Raw genomic sequence first — 25,226 nt, 5'->3', positions numbered from 1 at the left:
CATTGGAAGGACTGATGCTGAAGCTAAAGCTCCAGTACTTTGGCCACCTGAGGAAAAGAACTGACTCATTGGAAAAGACCCTGATGCTGGGAAAGATTGAAGGCAGGAGGAGAACGGGGGCACAGAGGATGAGATGGTTGGATGGCATCACCGACCTGATGGATGTGAGTTTCAGGAAGCTCCAGGAGTTGGTGATGGACAGGGAAGCCCAGCATGTTGCATTCCATAGGGTCGCAAAGAACTATCTGAACTATCTGTGTTAGGCACTGCCCTACAGGCAGTAACACATTATTTCATTTTCTCTTCATAACAACCTTATGAAGTAAGTATTGTTATCCTTGTTTTACAGGTCAGAAAACTATTTTCATCATCACTAAAAAACTATTTTAATGACCTGAAATATACTTGCCCAAAGCCACCCTGTTAGTTTCAGTGTCAGTGTGAATCCGTGAATGTGTCAATTAATCCTTGTCAACATTTTAATGCTATATTTATGAAATATGTGCTATAACACACTGCAACACTTTCAGAATGTCTCTCAGTCAGAGCTATGTAACTATTTTATACCAGTGTCAGTTTCCTGGTTCTGATATTGTACTATCATTAATATGATGTAACATATTGGGTAAAGTAGATGAAGGGTACAAGAGCCCACTCTTTTATCATTGAAACTTCCTGTGAATCTATAATTATCTTTTTTAAAAGTTACATCTGTAAAATATAAGGAGGGAGGAAGGGGAAGCGAGAGAAGGAAATTTTAGAATATGAAACCAAACATAAGAGATTGAAAACTAACTTACCACTGGTTCTCTAACAGGTTTGTGAAAAACAAAAATACTCAATCTTCTAAATTCTGTGTGTGTGTGTGTGTGTGTGTGTGTACATGTGTGCACACGCCTTAGCGTGCTCAGTCATGGCTGACTCTTTGCAACCCCATGGGCTGTAGTCCACCATGCCCCTCTGTCCATGGGATCCCCCAGGCAAGAACACTGGAGTGGGTTGTCATTTCCTTCTCCAGGGAAATCTTCCCGACCCGGAATCGAACCTGCGTCTTCTGCATTGGCAGGAGGATTCTTTACCAACGCACCACTTGAGAAAGCCCTATTCTCACTATTAAGCCCTAATCTTTGAGATCGTTTTCACAACCCCATCCTGCAGCAATACCAGGGTGGGAAAACCAGGACACAGGAACTAAGGTGAGCCCTAGAACAGGATCACAGTGGACTCGCACATACCACCTCTCACCCGCGGAAGGACTCGAGGACGCCTGGGCGTTACGTCAACACTTCCGGCGGTGACTTGGGGAGCACGCGCAAGCACTTCCGGATAGCACGTGGCCGCCGGCCCCGCCTCTCCTCGCTCCTCGGCTGCCATAGCGTGGGACGCTCAGCTGGGCCAGGGGTAGTGGTGCGCGATGGCGTCTCGGTATGACCGGGCGATCACTGTCTTCTCTCCAGACGGACACCTGTTTCAAGTGGAATATGCCCAGGAAGCGGTAAAGAAAGGCTCCACCGCGGTGAGCGAGCAACTTTTCTTGGCCATCGACCCCTGCCTAGTGTCAGGCCTTTATTACTCCACCGTCCCAGCCCATCGCTGGATGTGGAGGGACCGGAAGTGTCCCCTACGTGTGAAAATTGCCTCCTTTTTCTATCAAGGGAGGTGTTGTTTCTGAAATTCGGGTTGGAAACAGCGGAGTTAAAAGGTGGTAGACTTCTTAGGTTTCCGTTGTTGCAGCTGCCATTAACAGTCGCCGTAGATGCGTAGATACGTACCTGGGGCAAGGGGGCGGGGGCGGCGTGGAGGTGTGTGTTTTGTAGCCTTGACTGTAGAGAGACTTTTTTTTTTTTTTTCAAACTTCAAACTTTTTATTTTGTATTGAGGTATAGCGGATTAACAGTGTTGTGGTATTTTCAGGTGGACAGCAAAGGGACTCAGCCATGCATGTACATGTATCGGTTCTCGCCTAAACCTCCCCCCGCCCCCACCATGGAGGCTGGCACATACCATTGAGTAGAGTTCCATGTGTTGTATAATAGGTCCTTGTTGGTTATCCATTTTGCAAATAGCAATGTGTACAGTGACCTTCCCAAACTCCCTAACTATCCCTTCCCTCCCCCACCGAACATAAATTCGTTCTCTAAGTCTGTATCTTTCTGTTCTGTAAGTTCATTTGTATCATTTCTTTTTAGATTCCACATATAAGGGATGTCATATCATATTTCTCCTCTGCCTGTCTGTCTTGTGGAAGAGAGACCTGTTAAAAATGTTTGCCCAAAAATTTACTCCTGATTATTTAGCGGCCTTCTAGAGATTTTTAAGCCCCCAAGAATCTCCACTCTTTTGCCATTTCCCACTTTTGGTTTGATTGTTATAAAGGAGAGTATACCCTCCTTTAAATGGATACATCCATGGTTCTGAAAAACTTTCAAATACTGAGGGTAGCAGTTGTACTCCTACCAACTGTTTAATTACATTTAATAATCTTAGTGATTTATAAAAATTTATAAGGACAAAAATGGCCTGGTGACCCAAAAATCTGTTACCCCAAATCTTCCAAATCCTAGCCATGGGGCTTAGGAGGATCTGATGTTTTTAAATCTTTCAAATTTCATGAGCATGTTTGTTGTGTATCTTGGAAAAGGAGACACCAGCTATGAGAATACACAGTGCATTTCTAAGTCTAGCAATGTCTATATTTTCTCTCGCTTTTCATACCAACTTACTTATGGAAGGAAATAATTCACTTTTATTATAAATCTATCAAATGTGAAGTGGTAAAAAAAAATAACACTAGAAGGAATCTTATCATCATTTTTAAAGTATTTTTCTATTTAATTGGGCCCTCTAGTTTTACTTCTGTTTTGTAAGTAACTCTTTTAGAATTGTAAATTTAAGAAAAGCCTGATGTAGCTTAAACCAGAGGGGTACCATTTTGATAAAAACAAGAAGTTATATAATCCCCAGCATGGCGTGAAGCATATGGTTAGAAAATAATGCCCCAGTTTTAGAGCCTAAAATAAAGAGAGTAATGGGAGAAGACTGAGGTGTAATAAGAAGCCGCACTGGCTATTTAAAATGTTTTAAGAATGCTATAGAACTGATTGATAGTTCCTTTGTAATGAGTTGTAAAAGGGTAAGGATATAAAAATACCTATAGTGGGCATTTTTAAAGATACATTGCAAGGAGGAGACAGGTTTGTCTCAGGATTCTGAATTATAATTTGCATCTTTGTATGGAGTTATTCATTGTGTTTCCTTTAGGGTGCTATGACCTGTCACGTGGGGTAAAGTTTATAATGGCACTTGTTTATTAAGATATGTCACAGAAGATTCTGTCTGTAAATGACAGTTGATATGATGAGTTTTAAATAAGCCAAGGTTGGCCAGTTTTGACCAATATGAAGATGTGATATTATTTAGTAATAAAAAAAAAAGTTATATGGGCTGCAACTAGAGACCCTGGGTTCTGCTTTCTTCTTGATGATCATCTTACAGAATTAAGTGAGGCAAGAGGCCTGTTTTCTTTTTCCTTAGTTCCCTTTTTATATAAATGAAAAATATGTTTGAATAACATTTTAGAGAGGTAATACCTTTCTTTTTAGGAAAGAAAAAAAAATGAACCCCTCTAGAGTATTCCCATGGAAATGATAAGATTTATTATCGTTCTTCATTCTGTCCTTTCCCTGACCCCAAACTGTTATTAGCTCCATATTTCCTACTTTATCAAACCCCAGATCCACAGTCTGGCCATCAAAGTCTTCCATGATCCACTTTAATTAAGGGTAGAGCTTTGTGGTTTTACCAATATATGTTTCTGCCCTTGTAGGTAGGGAGAGCAGAAAACACCTCTGTCACTCTCTGTCTTAAGAATCTCTGCACATTTCTCTCCTTTGTGGAGCCATCTCTGATCCGCTCCAGTCATGGATCTCTTGGTTCTCTGAAATTATCATCTGTACCATTGTATCATCTGTGTATAGTATTTACTGTTTGGCCTCATGTGCTTCCCTGGTGGCTCAATTGGTGAAGAATTTTCCTGCAGTGCGGGAGACCTGGTTTCAATCCCTGAGATGGGAAGATTCCCTGGAGGACGGCATGGCAACCCACTCCAGTTTTCTTGCCTGGAGAATCCCCATGAACAGATGAGCCTAGTGGGCTACAGTCCATGGGGTCGTAAAGAGTACATTTGGCCTCATATTCTCTTTAATGTCAGACATTCTAATAGTCTTCTCACTTTAACTGGATAGTAAGACCTTGGTAAAAAATCCACCTGTAATGCAGGAGACCCCAGTTTGATTCCTGGGTCGGGAAGATCTGCTGGAGAAGGGATAGGCTACCCACTCCAGTATGCTTGGGCTTCCCTTGTGGCTCAGCTGGTAAAGAATGCAATGAGGGAGACCTGGATTCGATCCCTGGGTTGGGAAGACACCCTGGAGAAAAGAAAGGCTACCCACTACAGTATTCTGGCCTGGAGAATTCCATGGATTGTATAGTCCATGGGGTCGCAAAGAGTCGAACACAACTGAGCAACTTTCACTTTCGAGAATCTAAATGGTGTAATGCCTTTTGTACTTTTACTGCAGGATATACAGTGGAGGAGCTGAGAAAGAAGGAAACGACCATTTTAAGTAATGCTCATTTCCGCCACATGTTTCATGTACATTGTCTTACATTGCATGCTCAGTTACTCAGTCATGTCCAGCTCTTTGCTACCCCATGGACTGTAGCCCTCCAGGCTCCTCTGTCCATGGAATTTTTCAAGCAAGAATACTGGAATGGGTTGCCAGTTCCTACTCTAGGGGGTCTTTTTCTTAACCCAAGGATGGAACCTATGTCTCCCACATCTTCTGTGTTGACAGGTGGATTCTTTACCACTGAGCCACCATTAAGAACAGTGTTTAATCCCCTTTTTAATGTATGTGGAAGCTATGATTCAGAAGCTTTCATAACTTGGTAAGGGTACCCAGCCAGAAAGTCATAGAGTCCGTGTTCTCACTTCAGTTTTCCTGGTTCCAAAGCCTTTGCACTTTGTGTTGCACCATGTGATTTATTCGGTAAATGTTTGTATATTAATTATCTGTGAACATCTCAAATGTGGAAGCTAGATATGTATCATGTAAAGCAATTAACTTCTCTAAGCTTCAGTTTTTTAAATAGATGGGCATCAAAATAGTGCCTGCTTCATAGAGCTGATGCGAGAATTGAATTTGAGGCAGTCATATGTGTTCACCATTTTGCAGTGTCTGGTTCACAGCAAGTGCTTAGTAAATGGTAGCTATTATTCTTTACCATCCCTTTGTTTTCCCTTTTTCCTTCAATTTTGTCTGTAGTTCTTCCAGCACTTCCATTTACTATTTAAAGACATTTTTGTCTGACACTTACACCTGCCAAATGTGGTGCAAGGTCCTCTAGTTTCACAGTGGACAAAAGAGTCTCAGTCTTTGGCCTCAGAGAGCTTGCTAGCAGGGATGTTGGATGACTGTGAGTATGTAGTCCTAACAAGGCCTGTCTAAGTATTATAGTGGGAGATTATGAGGCTTTGTGGGAACTCTAAGGTCCTAGGTCCATGGTCCCCATGAGGAAGTATGTGATATTTATGTAGACACCTGAAAGATGAAGTTAGCCAGATGAAAAAGTGGAAGGGGAAAGAGAGGAGTATAATAGACAAAAAGAACTAACATGTGAGAAGACCATGTAGGAAAATACAACTATGGTTCACCAACTGAAAGGCATTCAGGATTGCTGAAGCAATGGAAAAATGGGAAGAGGTGAAGCCAGAAACAGGAGCCAGACTGTTGAATGCTTTTAAGGGAATAAGAAGACTTGAAGGGTTTTGATGTGGTTATTATTGTTCTGCCTTTCTAATAACAGGCTCCATTTGTCCCACCAAAGAGGTACTCACATGACCCAAGAAATGTCATTCATAGTTTCTGTCCTCCTGCAACAAGCAAGGGACAGAAATCTAGCCAGTATAAGTCCATAGAGCAGGACTTTTCTAGCTAGAGATACTGGTGGCTTTTTTCCTCTGGGAGAACTACTGGGATATGAGTCCAGGGTTCCCATTTTTTTTCCTGTACAGATAAAGCGTATCTGCATTAAGAGCACAGAAAGCTGATAATACAGAAATAAATATTACAGTCCCTAGATCCTTTTGTCCCAAGTCTACTTCTGTGTTATCTTGGTTTGCCTAGTGAGAAATGTTCCCCACTAATACAGATTTTAAGTGGGGGAGTGCAGCATTCCAATTTTCTTTTCTTTTTTTCTTCATATTTTTATTTTTCAAAGATTTCTCAGACTGCATCGTGGTCAGTGGATTAGATGAAATCAAGGAAGCAGGGAAACCACATAGGAGTCTCTGGAAGTAACCCAGATGAAAGATGATAGGAGTTGTTAATAGGGTTGGGGCCAAAATGGACATATGGCAGATTCTGGAGAAAATTCCATGGTATTGTTGATACGTTGGATGATTATTTGGATGGGTTTGGGGGTTGGGGAAAGAGAAAAGGTATTGAAGAGGGAGGAGTCAGAGAAGGTGCCTCTGTTTCTGGATTTAATATCTTGATATATGGCACTGCCGTTGTGTTTTTTTTAAGGTAATCTGAAGCACTAATTGACATGCTTATAGGATCTGTAGTTAGCGGCCTCCAAAATGGCCTTTAATGATCCGCATCTTCTGGTGTTCATTGCCTCAAGTAACCCTCTCCCTGTATGTGAGCTGAACCTAGTGAGTGGCTTCTGAGGAATGGAATGGGAAAGTGATGGAACGTCACTTTTCATGTTGGGTTTCAGATGGTGACTTACTTCATCCTCCTGCTTGCTCACCCTGGTGGAGCCCAGTTGGCATGTTGTGATTTGTCATATGGAAGGTTCTGTATAGAAGGAACTGAGGGAAGCGTTTCTGTTAAAAACCTGGTATGAACAAAGCCCAGTGTGGAACTGAGGTCCTTAGTCCAGCAGTCCACAAGGAACTGAATCTTGTTAACAGCCTTGTGAGTGAGCTTGTAAAGGTTCTCCCCCAGGAGCCAGGAGATGAGTGCAGCCCTGGGTGACAGCTTGGTTGCACCCTGGTGAGAGAACTTAGCTAAAGGTGAACTTAGCTAAACTGTCCAGATTTCTTACCTAGAGCTGAATATACATGTTTGGAAATCAAGAGACTGATCTAGGCTGGAGATAGTAATTTTAAAGTGTATCCTTTCTCTCCCCAGATTAAAACCTATGTTAAAGGTCAAGTAAATGAGTATTCTTGAGCATCCTTCTTCACTCAAGAAAATAAGATATAGACTACAGACCATGTAGAGGGTAGACAAAAGCCATAAGGGACCTTAATGACCTATGTGTAGTGCACCTTGGCGAAACTTTGGGAGGAGTGGGGTGGAAAGCGGGTTGCTGTAAACTGAGTTGATGACCGAATTTGGCCTTGAAAGGGTTAAGAGAGAGAGGCAGAATTGAAACAAAGTGGTCTCTAATATTCTGTTTAAACTAAGAGAGGGCTAGCCATGTGTTCAAATGTTGGTGAAAGTTGCTCAGTCATGTCCGACTCTTTGCAACCCCATGGACTATACAGTCCATGGAATTCTCCAGGCCAGGATACCGGAGTGGGTAGCCTTTCCCTTCTGCAGGGGATCTTCCCAACCCAGGGGTGGAACCCAGGTCTCCCGCATTGCAGGCGGATTATTTACCAGCTGAGCCACAAGGGAAGCCACAAGGGACTTCCCTGGTGATTGAGCCTGTAAAGTGTCTGCCTACAATGCGGGAGACCTGGGTTCAGTCCCTGGGTTGGGAATAGCTTCTGGAGAAGGAAATGGCAACCCACTCCAGTACTCTTGCCTGGAAAATCCCATGGATAGAGGAGCCTGGTAGGCTACAGTCCATGGGATTGCAAAGAGTCAGACACGACTGAGTGACTTCACTCACTTCAAATGTTGGTGAGAAAACCTCTGGAGAAAAAGCTGAGGTTTATTTGTTTTTAGGTTTGTTTGATTTATTTTAAACTTTTACATTTACAAAGATATAGAGGGAATAGTATAATGAACTTCTTGTATACCCATTACGCAGCACCAGTAATTATCAACATTTTACCAGTCTGTTTAATCTTTCTGACTTTTTCCTGTCTCCAGTGGAGTAATTTTAAATGAAATTTCTATTGAGATCATTGTAGATTTACATGCAGTTGGAATAAATAAAACATAGGGGTCCCTAGTATACTTTCTGCATTTTCTGCCAATAATAACATTTTGTAAAATGGTACAGTGTCACAACCAGGATATCGATGTTGATATTTTATTCAGAATTCTCCAGTTTGACTTGGACTCATTTGCCTGCATACTTCCTGCATCCACAGTCAGGATACTAAGCAGTTCCAGCTCCACAGTTCCATATGTTGCTCTTATTTAACCACCCCCAACTCTTTATTTACCTTCCCTACCAAACTGACCCATCCATAGCTCTAATCCCTGGCAGCATTCATCTATCCTCCATGTGTAAAATTTTGTAACTTCAAATTGTTATTTAAATGACATCATACAGTATGAAACTTTCTGGGATTTGCTTTTTTCCCTTGAGTTTCATCCAAGTTGTTTCATGTATGTGTTTTAGTGCAAGTAGTGTTCCATGATATGGATGTACCATAGTGTTTAATTAACTATTCATGTATTGGAGAACATTTGAGTTGTTTCCAGTTTGGAGTTTTTATGAATAAAGGTACATTCATAGCACACTTTTGTGTGAACATGCTTTTATTTCTCTGATAAAATCTCCCAAGTGCACAATTACTAGATTGTATGTTAATTGCCTGTTTTATAAAAAGCTGCCAAATTGTCTGCATATGGTCCCTAATCCTTATCCCTCCTAACTGAGATATATGGAAGAGCTTTCAGGATTTTATCTACTTGACATTCTATACTGCTTCTACTACCACCGGTACTGGTACTGCCCATTCTACAAGAAATGCATACGTATTCCCAGCATCTTGTTTCATTTGGGTAAATGTTGTTCTGTAAGGAGCCTGGTGGGCTACAGTCCCTGGGGTCTCAAAGAGTCGGACACGACTGAGCGAGTTTTCACTTTCACTCACCCTTAGGCGTATGAGATTAGGACAGTCGTGTAGTTTCAGCACTGGTGGTGTATTCTAGTTTATACCTATTTGTCTTTGCTTTGAGTTTGGGAAATGGACTTCCTGTAAGCCTATACTTGTGTGTCTTTAGTTTTCTTGGAAGTCTGTTTTTCTCTTTTATATTGAAAGTTTAAGGAAAACCCTTTTCCTGTAAGTCATTTGTTAGAATAATTTGCTTTTAGGTGTAAAAATGGCCAGCTCATTTTTTCTTATAATGACTCAACAGGTTGGAATTCGAGGTACTAATATAGTTGTGCTTGGGGTCGAAAAAAAATCCGTTGCCAAGCTTCAAGATGAAAGAACTGTGAGGAAGATTTGTGCCCTTGATGACCACGTCTGCATGGCTTTTGCAGGTACTTGTGGGCCTACAGTAATGATGCAGAGTGTGTTGGTATTTTAGGTAACACAGCGGGCCCGACTGTAGCTGTTACATAATATTCATCATAAATATACTATACGCCATTTCTCATTAAACATAAATAGTATGTCTTATATTTTGGGGGGAAATCACAACTCTATAAACCAAGATTTCTGATAATGAGTTTTCTACATATACTTTTATTTTTCTATAGTTTTGGATTATATCATTATTTACAATGTAAAGAAATACTGTACTTCAATATCTCCTTTCTTATCATATTTTTAAATGGAGTGAAGCTTTTAGCCTATAGGGTAGGCTAAGTCAATCTATCACCACTTCTTTCTCTCAGATAACCTTTGCGAAAAGAAAAGAATCCATTTCTTCTCTTTAATTGAGTGTCTGATTGTAATTCATACCCTACTCCTGAGTGTTAGAGTGGTTCTCAACAGTGGCATGTTCTGACAGCTGCTTCTTTGTTGGTTACTGTTAACTATCTTCAGGAACTAACCATTCTTTCAGGTTTGTAGAAACACATTTTGAAATGGCATGGAAAGAAACAAGAGCTTGTGACTGCAGAAGACTGATTGGTTATGTGAGAAACGGCTGTTTCAGAGATTTTGTGAATGAGTTTTTTGAGCAATATGATATTAAGAGAGTGGAGAGAAAAAAAAAAAAAAGAGAGTGGAGAAAGAAAGTAAATGGTGATGAAAAGGTCAAATGCCAAAGTCTTCAATAGAAATGTTTGTAATCATTTGTAATCCATTTAAGTTTTTGGTCATTTTGATAGAAACATCTTCTGTCTCCTCTTAGAAGTGTTAGGAATTCATCACATGATGTTTTGGTATGATAAAAGTAAGATGAATTTTTCTTTCCTTCTTTCTTGTTTTTTGGCTGTATACCTTTTGGCATCCTAGTTCCCTGAAAGGAATTGAATCCAGGCCCTCAGCAATGGACATGCCAGAGTCCTCACCATTCGACTGCCAGCAAATGCCCTTCTTTTTCTGTTTTAATGTTCTTGATTTTCAAACCCCTAATCTTAGACAAAAAGCTGACAAGTGGCATGTCATGGTTATGTTGAATGCAGATTGAATTCGTGTTTGATAATGAAGTTTCGTCATCTTCATAAGAAGAAATCCAGCTTACTTTATGGTTTAGGTAATAAGTAGCTTGATTCTGGAATCAGGATAGACGGTCAGCTTTTGAACAAATCTGCCACTGATACTGTCTCAAAAAAGCTTTTAAAATTTGACTACAGAATTGTTGTTTTTTTTTTAATTTAATAAAACCTAATAATCAAACCAGCTACTGTAAATTAAACCATCTTGATCTTTGGGAAATAGGTTACTTAACATTCATGTTTAAATATTAATTAAAACAATCTTCTTTAAAAAGTAAATAAGAATGGATCAAATGAAGGAAACAAAGCAACTTAGGATGAGTGATACTCTATTTCATAAATTCTTTATTATGGACATATATTGGAAAAAACAAAGAATGTTACAGGAAAAATATAATGGTGGCCAAAGCACTTTTCTTCTTTGACTGTTTTTATAGGGCTGACTGCTGATGCGAGAGTCGTCATAAACAGAGCGCGTGTGGAGTGCCAGAGTCATAAGCTCACAGTTGAGGACCCGGTCACTGTCGAATATATAACTCGCTTCATAGCGACCTTAAAGCAGGTAAGCCAGCATGCCAACAGATTCCCCCACGTGTTCTTTTTTCCACCGTGATGGGTCCTAGCATGGGAACACTAGTCACTCCAACCATTCAGCCTGTTAAAATGTACTGAATTCCTTATTATTTCTCACTTCACACTCAGATTCTTATACCAGTGGAGTAGATTGATTTGATCACTAGAAATCTCAATCAGTATCAATTCTGAGAATTAAATATTAAAAAAAAAAGTGTGACCTTTTAAGGAGATTTCTGTAGTTCAGAGATGTAGCAGTAAGACACCACTTTTAAAGTTTTCCATAGAAATACCTGATTCTTTCATCTACAAAGCTAAACACAACTGATCAAGTTTAGATATTATGTCTTCTGAATCCATATGTAGATACATGATTTGACTTTTAGTATAATCATGATGCATACAAATTTTGCTTCATTTATTATCATTTTCTTTGTTATTTATCCACAGCAACATAGTTCTTAACACTCGCCACCCTAACTATGTAGTACTGTTTCTAATTGCTGTCTCCTAATGATTTAGGTCGCTCCAGGTTTTTTCCTTTTCTCCTTCCCTCCCCCACCCCCTCTTTCTGCCTCTCTTGCTGCCTCTCCCTTTCAATCTGCTACTTTAATAACATTATTCTATCTTGGTCACAGTTTTTTCTTTTTTGAATTATATTGTTAAATTAACTTTCAGTCTGGGATTCCTAGATTAAAGGTTGTAATTAGTTTTAAGACTCTTGTTATATGTAGCTAAATTGCTTTCTAAAAAGATTGAACAAATTTTTATCGTACAACTAGCAGTACATAAATATATCCCTAAAGAATCATCAGCATTGGGTTTTTCATTTTTCTTTTATTTTGCAAATAAGTATAGCATAGTATTGTAATAGTTGTTTTAATTTGTATTTTATAATTAGTAGTGAGGTCAATTTTTCCCCCACATGTTTGTTTGCTATTTTCATTTCTCCTAGTGTAAACTATCTTTTCTTTTGACAGGCACTCTAGCAGTTAAGAATTTGCTCCCAGGAGCCAGAAATTTGGGGTTTAAGTCCTGGCTTTGCTACTTCTAGTTAATGCCTTGGGCAAACCATTTAGCCTGTTTTGCCTCAATTTCCTTATTTATAAAATTAACATTACAATAATGTTTGTTGAGTTGCAATATATAGTACACTTAAAGAATTTAGAATACTTCCTGGGATGAATTTAGTATTTGTTTTTACATAGAGATTTTTTATAGGTTCTATATATTCTAGATATTAAATTTTTAAATTTCATACTTATAAGAAATGGCCCTATTTTGTTTTTTAGAATTTAATTCATTTCAGCAAAGTTCAGCATTTTTATATTTTATTTATTTATTTATATTTTTCTTTCTTCATTGCTTTGATTTTCCCAAGTTAAAAGGTACTCACCAAAAGCCAAGAAGATTGTGTACAGAAGGTACAGAAGATTGTGTACACAAGGTTCCCAGTTAAGGTTTTTAGGTTTTATTTTGGAAATATAAAAACTATTATGCATGGAACATTTTTAGAAACATGCATTGTGAATCTGTAACAGTGGCGTTGCTACCGAGGAGAAGCCTGAGGCTCTGGAACAAAAGTTATCCTCATGTACACCTTTTGTTCTTTTAAATGATTTTTTTTTTTTTTTTAATGATTTAACCTTGTGCATGTATTTCTTCTTCATGCTGCTTCCATCCCTGGTGGAGGAACTAAGATCTCACATGTTTGGCATGGCCAAAACAAAACAAAAAAGTGGTTGCTTAAGCAAGCAAAGTAAAAGTTTCTTTCCTTTAAGGTGTATTTACAAAACATCTACATTTACAAAACATCTACTTCATACCTACGTGTGAACTAGGAACATTAGGGAATACAGAGAAAAAAAGACAAACCCTATTCTTTCAAGAGTTTCTGTTGTAACTCACTATTTGCATTCAAAATTTAAAGTGGCTTTGGAAATTCCCTGGCAATCCAGTTAGGACTCCGGCTTCCACTGCTGGGGGTCGGGGCATTTTGAACTAAGATCCCACAAGTTTTGTGGCATGGCTGAAGAAAAATCAAACAAAAAAAACCCAAATTTAAAGTGGCTTGTAAATATATATATAACAACATTAAAATAAAAAAAAATTAGACAAGTCCAAGAAGAAAGCTAGTCTAAAGCATCTCAGGCCAGAATTCATACAGTTGCCTACAAATGTGGTCCTGAGTTTTCTACCATAGCTGCTGCTCTGCACAACTTCTCTGGATGCCAGTCTCAGAATTTGCGTGAATTCCACTCCCTAGGACATAAATTCAGAAAGTTCCTTGCACTAAGTTAAAAGATAAAACTGGTTTCCAGTGCCCCATTGTCAGTGAGGAGGAAAACATGCTTTTTCTTCAAGAGAAACGAAAGTTTCTTGTTTTGAGACTGAAAGAAATGTCCTAGTTGGATTTTTATGGAGAGATAAGAGCGTAGTGAACAGAATATACTTGATAATAATAGTATCAAGTAAGAATACTTGATAATAACAACAGTGTCCCTCACAGCGAAACCAAGGCCGTGCTTCGCACAGCTCCTGAAATCAACTTTGTTGAGAACCAGAATGATATGACATGCACAGTTCTCTGCAATAGGAAAATGGTTACAGTTTATTTATGCTACCAAACTTACATAAGGCAACAGGAAAACAAATTTGAGACCATACATGAGAAACTTAATGATTTCATTTTACAAGACTGTCAATATTTACTTTTTAAAATTTTCATCATGGGTTGAGGTTACTACAGAAGAAATTCAGCAAGAGGATCTTGAAGTTATACAAAACAAATTAATAAAGATCATTTTATCAGGAATACTTTATTTACTATTAGAGACTGTTATTTGATAAGTAATAGTGTTGTCCTTTCTTTGGCCTCATACAGAGAGTAGCCATGAAAATATTTTATTTTTCAGAAATATACTCAGAGCAATGGACGAAGGCCTTTTGGTATATCTGCCTTGATTGTAGGTTTTGATGATGATGGTGTCCCAAGATTATATCAGACTGATCCCTCTGGTACTTACCACGCTTGGAAGGTGAGTCAGGAATTTGTTCGTGTCTTTTAGAATTTGAGGGTTATACTTGTTGGATAGCATCACTGGCTTACTGGACATGTGTTTGAGCAAACTGGGAGATAGTGAAGGACAGGGAGGCCTGGCGTGCTGCAGTCCAGGTCGCAAGAGTTGGACACAACTTAGTGACTGAACAACAACTGCTGAGAAGCATCTTTATTTCAAAGTCAGTTAGGAAAATAATGGAGATTGCTTAATTGTTGGCAAGTTTATTTATCATCTGGGTCTGAAACTGCTTTGCTGTGGTGTTGTAAGGCCAGGTGGTGGAGGTGGGAGGGTGTAAACAGCACGAGCATGTGGGCGCACACATGTACACCGTGTCATCATCATTTTACCGATTTTATGTATTGCACTTTCTTATAAGATTTTGGTTGAAGGACGCAGTATGCAACTTAAAAAAATCACCTATAACAAAAAATCTTGGAAACTTTTTTATTCTACGTGTTGGAAGTAATACTCAGGAGTTAAGTGATTTTTTTTTTTTTTTTAAAGTTTTCATCACTAGTTAATAGCAAGACTGGAATTAGAACTCAGGGTCTCCTGCTTCTTAGTGCAGGGTTCTGTCCTCTACTTCATGCTACTCCCTCAAGCCAAATGATCCTCTCTCTATAGTATATAAATTCTGATATCCAGCCTTTCAATGTGGAGTAAAATCTTGTGGTTTTATTTTTATTTAGGGGTGTGCCCTCTGGCACTTTGTTAAACATAAGGTCAAGTTTCTCTGTCTTGTTTTTTTTTTGTTGGTTTTGTTGTTTTTCACTCTGACCTAGTATACCACGCAGCCTGGTAAGATGGTGCTGTGGACTCCTGAGAACACGGCTGTGTCATCACCGCCTGATGACAACACTTTGCAGTGCTAGGTTGTAGTCTTACAAGGTGCAGTTAGAGGACATGTGAAATAGATAGTAGAGATTTTCACATATTAGAGTAACATGATCTGATTTATATTTTAAAAGTATCTCTCATTGAGAATAGATTGTAGGGCAGAAGCAGGCAAACAAGTTGCATGCATGCTCAGCCACTTCAAATCCTGTCCAGCTCTTTGTGACCCCATGGACGGTAGACCACCAGGCTCCTCTGTCTATTGGATTCTCCAGGCAAGAATACTGGAGTGGGTTGTTGCCATGCCCTCCTCCAGGGGAATCTTTCCAACCCGGGGATCGAATTCGAGTCTGAGTCTCTTACATTGCAGGTGGATTCTTTACCCACTGAGCCACAGGTTAGGGGACTCAATAATAAGTGAAATCAGATTTAGATCAGGGGCATTGGCCAGTGAAAAGTGGGGATAGATCCAGCCTAGTCTGTAAAGGAGGAGAACCCAGAGAGTAATATCCTGGATCCCGAGTGAAAACAGGATTCCAAGAAGAGTTGATCAGCCAAGTCAGCACCACTGATAAATCAAGTAAGAAAAGGACTGTGCTATGATTGAATTGGGCAACATGCAAGTCATTGGTGACCTTGGCGAGAACAGCCTGGATAGAGCGACGGTGATACGCTTAGAAGGCCAAGTTTTTGCTGTGTTGGTAATACTTTAAACAGGAACAAAGTTAGTATATTGTGTACTTCAGAACAGTGTTTCTCAAAGTGTATTTCTTTGGATGTTAATATATCTAAGTTAAGCTGTTTAAGGCTAATTAATTTGGGGAGATGTTTTTCCAAAGAAATTTAATAAATTTTCTTAAGTTCTGCATGTTCTAAAAGACATTGTAAATATTCTACAAGCAGTTTAAATAGTCCCCAAGATTACTTTAATTTGGAACCCTTTTATCTTAGATCCTCTCTCCACTGGTATTCTTTGGAAGATACCATTTGACCATCAGTAAAGGCCATTTATTTATTTTAGTAAAGGCCATTTAACCATCATTTTTACTAAGTGCTTTGGGGATCAGCATTTGTTGAAGGGAAGGGAACAAGATGAGGCTGAGGGAAAAGTGGGCCTGCAGTGCAATTTCAGTAACGGCCTCCTCAGCCCTGTGGGAAGCCCTGGGTCAGGGGTAGCTCTTTGGAGTTGTTTCAAGTTGGGGTGGGGGGACTGGGCATTAATAGCTGTTCATCAGTCAGTCATTGGATTTGGGCCAGCTCTGGAGAGTACAAGACCTTAGGCAAGATAGCTCTTGTTAACAAAGGCACCTCTCAAAGAAAGTTAAGAGCAGGGGCCATGTGCCCTTGGCACTTCCAGCAGCTGGAGGAATAAGGCTTTCATTTCTGAAGGGGAGTGGGGCAGCACATCCCAGGATCCACTCAGAGGTGTATTTGTGAATTACTGTTCTCGGCTCCTAACCACAGGGACGTGATGATCCTTAACACATAAGGATTTATCTTTCCTGCATAATGAGAAGGTTGGAGTAGGCAGTTACTGGTATTTGTCTCTTTTATTATCTTAGTCTTTTCTCATGCTCCCAAGGTAGTTACTAGACCTCCAGCCAACATGTCTGCATTATAGGCAGCAGAGATTCCTAGAAGGTTCATCCAGTTACTTCCACTTGTATATTCCTTTTGGTAACAGAGGGTAGGACATGACATTTTTCAGCAGGCACATTGCCTGGAGTTCTGTCACAGAGGAAGAATGAATACTGGGGTTGGCAGCTAATATTCTTCGCCACAGAAAATCATTAATCTGGACGGGCAGGCAGGAAAAACATTGCAGAACCATCAAAAGTCTGTTGAAATGAGCTTGAGTGGGTAATGGGGCTGGAGGGAGGGTGGGGTTAAAGTGTGGTAAGAAGCAGCTGGACTTTAGGAAACCAGTCAAATAGGTTCGGGGTTAAAGAATTTTGACATCAGCAATTGGAAGCAGTGGACAGGAAAGTCACCAGGCATTTACAAGGTGACTTTTAAAGGCTCAGTGAGATTTTTGGAGAAACCACTACTTTATGTACTTCCTGTCCAGGCAGCAGCCAGTTAGTTGACCAAAACAAATTTGAAGCTAATAAGCTCCAAAGTCACACCAGGCTGAAGGGTTTACCTTTATCTTAATGAAATTTCAAGGCCACAAACTCTGATTTAAAATTTCATAGCTATTTATTTTAATCTTCTGAAATATAAAGGTATGGTAAAAGTTCTGCGAAGTTCAGTTCAGATGCTCAGTTGTGTCTGACTCTTTGCAATCGCATGGACTGCAGCACACCAGGCCTCCCTGTCTACCACCAACTCCTGGAATATACTCAAACTCATGTCCATTGAGTCAGTGATGCCATCCAACCATCTCATCCTCTGTTGTTCCGTTCTCCTCCCACTTTCAATCTTTCCCAGCATCAGAGTCAGTTCTTCGCATTTGGTGGCCAAAGTATTGGAGTTTTAACTTCAGGATCAGTCCTTCCAATGAATATTCAGGACTGATTTCCTGCAGAACTATATGTTCATGTAGTACAAAAGGTATGTTTTCATACTCACTTCCTAAAAATCTCCTTTGCAGTCTCTTTCCAGTAACCATAGTACATACCAGTTAGAACTGGGACATTCCCTATTTACAGCCAGAATCCTTCAGTGAAAGGATGGGCCTTTCTGCTGGTTCTTTTCACTCTCTGGAGCCATCACAGCAAAAGGGAATATGGCAGCATGGTGTATAGAGCTCAAAGCTCGGACTGATGATTTGGTCTACTTGGTTTCAAAGCTCATATCTTCTGCTTACCCCCTATATGATCTTGGGCAAGATTACCTAAGCCAGCGGTTCACAAATAGCGGTGATTTTGTCCCAGCATAGGGACATATGGCAATATCTCAAGGCACATTTGGTTGTCATCACTGAGGTAGGGGATATAACTACCATCTAGTGAATAGAAAGCTGAGCGCCGAAGAATTGATTCTTCTGAACTGTGGTGTTGGAGAAGACGCTCGAGAGTCCTGTGGACTACAAGGAGATCAAACCAGTCAGTCCTCAAGGAAATCAGTCCTGAATATTCATTGGAAGGACTGATGCTAGAGCTGAAGCTCTAATACTTTTGCCACCTGATGCGAAGAACTGACACTGGAAAAGACCCTGATGCTGGGAAAGATTGAAGGAAGGAGGAGAAGAGGATGACAGAGAAGGAGATGGTTGGATGGCATCACCAACTCAACGGACATGAGTTTGAGCAAGCTCTGGGAGTTGGTGATGGACAGGGAAGCCCAGCATGCTAAAGTCCATGGGGTTGCAAAGAGTTGGACACAACTGAGCGACTGAACTGAACTAGTGGATAGAGGCTGCTAAACATCCTGCAATGCACAGAATAGCCCCCCACCACAGCAGTTATCCGGTCCAAATTGTCGGCTCTTTTAAGCTTTTCAACCCTTCATTTCTTCCTCCATGAATTAGAGTTAGTAATGGTACCTTTTTGATTGTTTTTGTGATGGTTAAGATGAGATAATCCATTTAAAATGCTTAACATAGTGCCTGGCACATGAAGTGTTCTGTTAATAAAAATTACTGTTGTTATCATTATCATCACTAGTACTCATGTGGATATTTACACTGAATGGAAAGAACAGGCTATATATTACCTGTAGCCATGCAGCCAGGGAGATGCTTTTGCCTCTTCCTTTCATCTGCTGAAAATTTCTGAAGAACGAAGAAAAATGGGGAATGGAACAGAAAGAAGCAGCCCTTCTTGCTTATAGTCAGAGGAGATAAAATGATGCACAGTCCTGTTCAAAGAAACACCTTTCTTCTTCACAATGATGTCCTTTTATTTTTCTTTTTGCATCATATTGCAGTTATATCTCCTTTCCTCTTTCCATCTTTTCGAGTTTCAACTCTTTCAATCTTTTTTGACTACTAAGGACTTGGGAACCATTAAGGAAATAGGAAGCACTGGCCAGGACAAGGCATTGGTGTATTTGAAAATAAGTCATGCCATCATCTCAGATTATTCATATAGTAAATCAAATGAGCTGTTGAAATGTTCACTAAACCTTCGAACTACAATTTTCATTAAGTAATTATGCTAAGTAATAGTGGAATAAACTCTAAACCCCTAAACTTCACTTAGTAACCATAAGTTCATTCATATTACAATGGCATTAATAATTATCTTCTATCTTTCAAGGCAAATGCAATAGGTCGAAGTGCCAAAACTGTCCGAGAATTTCTGGAAAAGAATTACACAGAAGATGCCATAGCACATGACAATGAAGCTATCAAATTAGCAATAAGAGCTTTGTTGGAAGTAAGTGATCTAATAAAGCATATACAGAAAATCATGGTTTTTTCCCCCTCATTCAGTTGCTTATTAAAACACAGACTTTGGAGAAGGAAATGGCAACCCACTCCAGTATTCTTGCCTGGGAAAGTCCATGGACACAGAAGCCTGCGGGCTGCAGTCCATGGGGTTCCATGACTGAGCATGTGTGCACGAGGGTGGAGGGAGATGGGTTGGTAGCAATAAAGTGGTAGAACTAAAATAAATAAATAAATAAACAAAACAGACTTTCCTGAAGTAATTCTAAAATTGCACTTGTTTTACATTAGGTTGTCCAGTCTGGTGGAAAAAACATTGAACTTGCTATAATAAGAAGAAACCAACCTTTGAAGGTAGGTCATTAACCAAAGAGGAAAAATACCTGTAGTATAAGGCATTTTGACAAAAAACTTTAGTATGTTGCTGACACCTGTGAATCTTTATTACAAGCCTGAAACCTCCATTTGCATCCATTGACACTGTGATGACTTCTGTTTTGTTTCTGTAGGCTGACAGTCACTAATCTGCACATGCTTACTGCACAAGCAGTTAGCTCTCCCTAGCCCTCTGTGAAGTCCTAGGGGTGCTGAGATCTATGTATAGGCCTACCCCACTTAGTACATGTTCTTATAAGTAGGAATCCCTACTGAGTCCGTCCCATATAGGGCAGCGTACTGTATTCCCTGTGGAGATTCATTCCTGGCACCATATAGTGAACAGTCCTTCGTGGTGTCTTTTTAGATCTGAAATCAAGATTAGCTTCGTGTCATTCAGCTGCCATTTATATAATTGTTGGCCCTCTAGGCTTCTAACATAATGTTATCCTTCATTATGTTAAAAAACCAACCTTTCTCGATTGCCTACTGGTTTTTATCTGATTTCTCTACTTTTCACTTATGAGTGCGTTAAGCTTCTGTAAGACTTACATTTTAATATCTAATTGTGATCATCTTTTCATATTTCTTTATGTCAAGTCTAGCGTTATTAGTTGTACACCTTAGTCAGCCATTATGTGTTAAAATTGCTGGACCACAAAGTAAATTGTGCAGAACACTGCAGTAAGTTGTTCCAAACATTGTGATGGAGAATTCATTGGTGAAGAGTATTTGAAATGTGACAGACTGTTCGTTAGGTAGAGCTCCACACTCTGTGCCAGCTGGGTCTTTAGCTGAGTGTACAAAAGCACTTGCCTGGGAAACTATATGAAAAATGTGCCCTAAGGCAGTATTTTACGTATGCCCGTTCTTTTGTGTTAAGGAAACCATTTCAAGGGGAAACAGTGTTAAAATCAGTGCTGTGTGGAGCAGTGGTTTGGTTTTCGGAGTTTTGTTGTTGTTTTGACACCAGTGGGTTAGGGATGCAAGGACAGGGCAGGAGCAGGTTTCAATGAGTAAGAGAAGTGGGGCCACAGGGGCTGGGCCGCCTCTGTAGGGCTCCACATAAACAGCCAGGGTGCCGAGCAGAGTATGGAGATGTGGGGGGCAGGTTGTCGCCTCTGGCTTCCAGGACTCAGGGACAGCTGTGCCAATACCACAGGGACACAGAACCACTGAGTCCAGAGTCAGCTCTCCAGCCCCAAGACATCCATGTGTACACAGCTGGGTAAGCGCACACACACAGATTCACGTGTCTTTATTTTTGAGTGGTAGGATGGTATGCATCCTGGCAACAGAGTTACACTGTCCCTCCACATGACATTTCCCAGTAGGCTGGGTAGTTAGTAGAGCCTGTGCTTCAGAATTAGGTAGATTTGGGTTTAATTTCCAGCAGATGCATGTGTTTAACAGTATGATCTTAAGCAAGTTGCTCCCATCTTTGATTTTAAGTAAAATAAAACTGATTTAAGTAAAATCAAAACTCTTCTGTTCTCTGCTTAGTTTGGCAGTTCTAAACAGAACACCATGAAAATCATCATTTTCCTACCTCTTTGGCTAGTTCTGGAGCTGATAAAATAAACAAAACCTAATGAGAATCACAGTGGGATGAGGTGGGAGTTCAGTAATCAGTTATTTTTTCATGAATAGAATAAGCTTTGAATTCAAATGTGTTCAGAATTATATCCATATATAGTATATGGAATCCAATATTGCATTTCCTGGCTTTTTATTTTAGCACAATGGTAGTAGAATTCTGGTTTTGTCCATAAATGTTATAATTAAGCTACTTCTGAAATATTTCATCATATACTTGAAGTTATAAGATAAAAAGTTATAAAAAATAAAATTATAAAATATAATTGGGTTCATCGACATAAATATTTAGAAATTGTTGCTATAAATGAAATTTGCTTTTTAAAATTTTTTCTCTTTTCAGATGTTTAGTGCCAAAGAAATTGAATTACAAGTAAATGAAATAGAAAAGGAAAAAGAAGAAGCAGAGAAGAAAAAATCAAAGAAGACCACCTAATTCTTAGGAGAAACACTGGGATCTTTTAATATTTCCTTGTACTCAGAATTGCTTAGTGAAATTTTAAAGGAAATAAGTTAATATGCAACATTACATTTAGTAGTTACATGTGTTGAGAATGTCATACTTGTGGCATTCATCTATGACAAACATACATGATTATGAAGATTTTTTTTAAGAGTTCAGTAATTGTTGAAAGCAGTCATGACTTTACATAAACCTGAGACTATATTTTATAACTTTCTCAGTATGTTACTTTTTTCATATATGCAAATTCAATTAAAAAATTTTAAATTAAAAAATAATTTGGTGCTATTCAAGCATTGACTGTCAGGTAGAGATAGCTATTCCAAAATAAACAATATAATAATTGAGTTGCATTTCTAGATAAAAACACCCTTGTGTTGGTGAAGTGCCAAAATTTTGTCAGTGCCTTATTTTTAAGCAAGCTTTCCAGGCAGTGCTAGTGGTTAAGAACCTGCCTGCAAATGCGGGAGACATGAGACATGGGTTCAGTCCCTGGGTTGGGAAGATCCCCTGGAGGACGGCACGGCAACCCACTCCAGTATTCTCACCTGGAGAACCCCATGGACTGAGGAGCCTGGTGGGCCACAGTCCATGGGGTTGCACGGCTGGACAGAACTGTAGCAAATTAGCACGTGTTGTCATAGTTATCTTACAAGTTGCAGTACAGTCATCTGTTGGTGTCGGCCCCTGTGAACACCAAAACCTGCAGATGCTCAAGACCCTTGTACAACAAAATGGTGGAGTATTTGCATGAGCCTACACACATCCTCTTGTATACTTTATTATTTCTTCCAATTTTATTGAGATACAATTGATAAGGGCCTGGTGGCTCTGCTGGCAAAGAATCCACCTGCAATGTGCGAGACCTGAGTTTGATCCTTGGGTTGGGAAGATCCCCTGGAGAAGAGAATGGCAATCCACTCTAGTATTTTGGCCTGGAGAATTCCATGGACTGTATAGTCCATGGGGTCGCAGAGTCGGACACGACTGAGCAACTTTCATGTAAAAACAGAGATTCTGATTATGCATTATGGGATTCCCAGGTGGTGCTAGTGGTAAAGAACCCGCCTGCCAGTGCAGGAGACGGAAGAGACCCGGGTTCAGTCTCTGGGTCTGGATGATCCCCTAGAGAAGGAAATGGCAACCCACTCCAGTGTTCTTGCCTGGAGAATCCCATGGACAGAGGAGCCTGGCGGGTCACAGAGAGTCAGACACAACTGAATGACTTAGCACAGCACAGATGATTAGTGATTTTGAGCATCTTTTCATGTGCCTGTTGGTCATCTGTATGTCTTCCCTAATGTCTTTTGCCCTTGTTGAACATAGAGTGATGGGAAGGCACCACATAATTGTTGAATATGTCAACGTATTGCATGTATGGTCCCTGAAAGTGGATTCAGACCCTGGTTAAGTCAAAATGGGGGGACCTCCAGAAAGAGAGGGATGTGTTGCTAGCCCACACATGGCCCTGGGAAGCGATCTCATGAAAGTGCATTCACCTACTGCTCATCCTCACCAAACATTCTCTTCATGCTAAGTGAAAGTCAAAGTTGCTCAGTCGTGTCCAACTCTTTGTGACCTCATGGACTGTACAGTCCATGAAATTCTCTAGGCCAGGATACTGGAGTGGGCAGCCTTTCCCTTCTCAGGGCATCTTCCCAACTCAGGGATTGAACACATGTTTCCTGCATTGCAGGCAGATTCTTTACCAGCTGAGCCACAAGGGAAGCCCAGGAACACTGGAGTGGGTAGCCCATCCCTTTTCCAGTGGATCTTCCCGACCCAGGGATCAAACTCAGGTCTCTTGCATTGTAGGCGGATTCTTTACCAGCTGAGCTATCGAGAATTAAAAAGATATGGTCCTTGTCTTGAAGAGGTCACAGTACCAAATAATTGAGCCCATTCTTATGAGTTATATGAATAATGCAAAGTCTATTTCGCTTAAATCTGTGGATTTAATAGGGAGTATGGAGTATGTTGCTAGTAGTTTCTGGAATAACATTTAAGTCTTAGTAAAACACACCCTAGTAAAACACACAACACTAGACCTTAAAGGAAATAAGACGTATTTTTTGTTAATCAACAAAAAAGAGAAGATACCTTCCTCTCCCAATTTCCACCTCTAATCTGAGGACAGGGCCTTTTCTACCTCTGGGTGTGTTTGGCTGTACATGGATACAGTACAATGTTAATTACTCTGTTCTGAACCATACCTCAGCTGTGGGGGTCCCATGCTTCCTAGGTGTGGGGTGAGGGGAGGAATGGGGACACATCATCCTAATGATCTGTTGTAATTCCACCCCTTACTTTTACTAAACCACCACTCACGCACTGTTTACTACATGCCAGACACTGTCTTGAGTTCCTTGAAAACATTAACTCACTGAATTCTCTTACCTCTAATGAGACACACTGTGTGGTTTATACCCAAAGACACATTTCTCCCCAGTCTTCCTCACAAGGCTGTATCATAAGAGGCGAAAGCTTTTATATCTCATTGGCTTTATTCCGCCTGTAACTGGCATGAGCATCAGATTGTTTTTGACTTGATTGCTTTGTTTTACTTTGGAAATCGAAGTATTGTTTTGGTCTGGTTTTGCTGATTTATACATATATCTTTTTTTTTTTTAATGTGAAGTTTTAACCAAAATATGGGGCTTCCCCCTGGCTCAGTGGGTAAAAATTTTGCAGTGCAGGAGACACTGGAGACCCAGGTTCAAGCCCTGGGTCGGGAAGATTTCCTGGAGGAGGAAATGGCAAACCACTCCAGTGTTCTTGCCTGGAGAATCCTATGGACAGAAGACCCTGATGGTCTACAGTCCAGGGAGCTGCAAAGGGACATGACTGAGCGATTAACTTTAACCAGAATATACTCAAACATTATTGCTATTTAAAATGTCAGTTTTCTTTTGTTGGAAAAATGCAATATGCAGTCACTTTGTGCTTTTTCTCCCTTGTATCCTCAAACTGAGATGATCACAAACATTTGGTTCTCGGGATCAGCTAGACAACTTCTCTTTCCATCGTTAGGTTATCATTAACTAGGTAGTCTGAAAAAACTCTCTCACTACAGGCAAAGAAACAAACACTGGATAAAATCTAATGAATCTAAGTATATGCCCTTTAAATGCAGAACTGAACTCACCGGAAGAAAGGGAAATCCCTGAGGCCAAAACCAGAAAAAGGTTTGAAACACTTAAGAGATGGATAATTCAACTACCTGAAAATGTAAGCTTCTCTATATCAAAAGATACCATAAAGAACGTGGAAAACTAGGAATAAAATAAATTAAAAAAATAAAAATATATAAGATAAAAACCTTAAAATACTAGGAATAAAGCCACCATATGTCCCAGAAATCCCACTCCTAGGCATATACCCTGGGGAAACCAAAATTGAAAAA

General features: G+C 39.9%; 1 protein-coding gene across 1 annotated transcript; it reads left to right on the top strand.

Annotated features, from left to right (window-relative positions):
• The first annotated feature begins 1,345 nt into the window (after window positions 1-1,345).
• Window positions 1,346-22,116, top strand: PSMA8 (proteasome 20S subunit alpha 8). Its single transcript, XM_043889467.1, has 7 exons — window positions 1,346-1,516; window positions 9,336-9,462; window positions 11,025-11,149; window positions 14,076-14,198; window positions 19,259-19,378; window positions 19,681-19,743; window positions 21,704-22,116. Exons 1-7 carry the CDS (start codon window positions 1,415-1,417, stop codon window positions 21,794-21,796), a joined length of 753 nt encoding a protein of 250 aa, XP_043745402.1. The 5' UTR covers window positions 1,346-1,414; the 3' UTR covers window positions 21,797-22,116.
• Window positions 22,117-25,226: the final 3,110 nt, after the last annotated feature.

This window comes from Cervus elaphus, chromosome 27 (genome assembly GCF_910594005.1).
Source record: "Cervus elaphus chromosome 27, mCerEla1.1, whole genome shotgun sequence".
In the NCBI taxonomy this organism is placed as follows: domain Eukaryota; kingdom Metazoa; phylum Chordata; class Mammalia; order Artiodactyla; family Cervidae; genus Cervus; species Cervus elaphus.
This window is presented reverse-complemented; position numbering and strand designations above follow the sequence as displayed.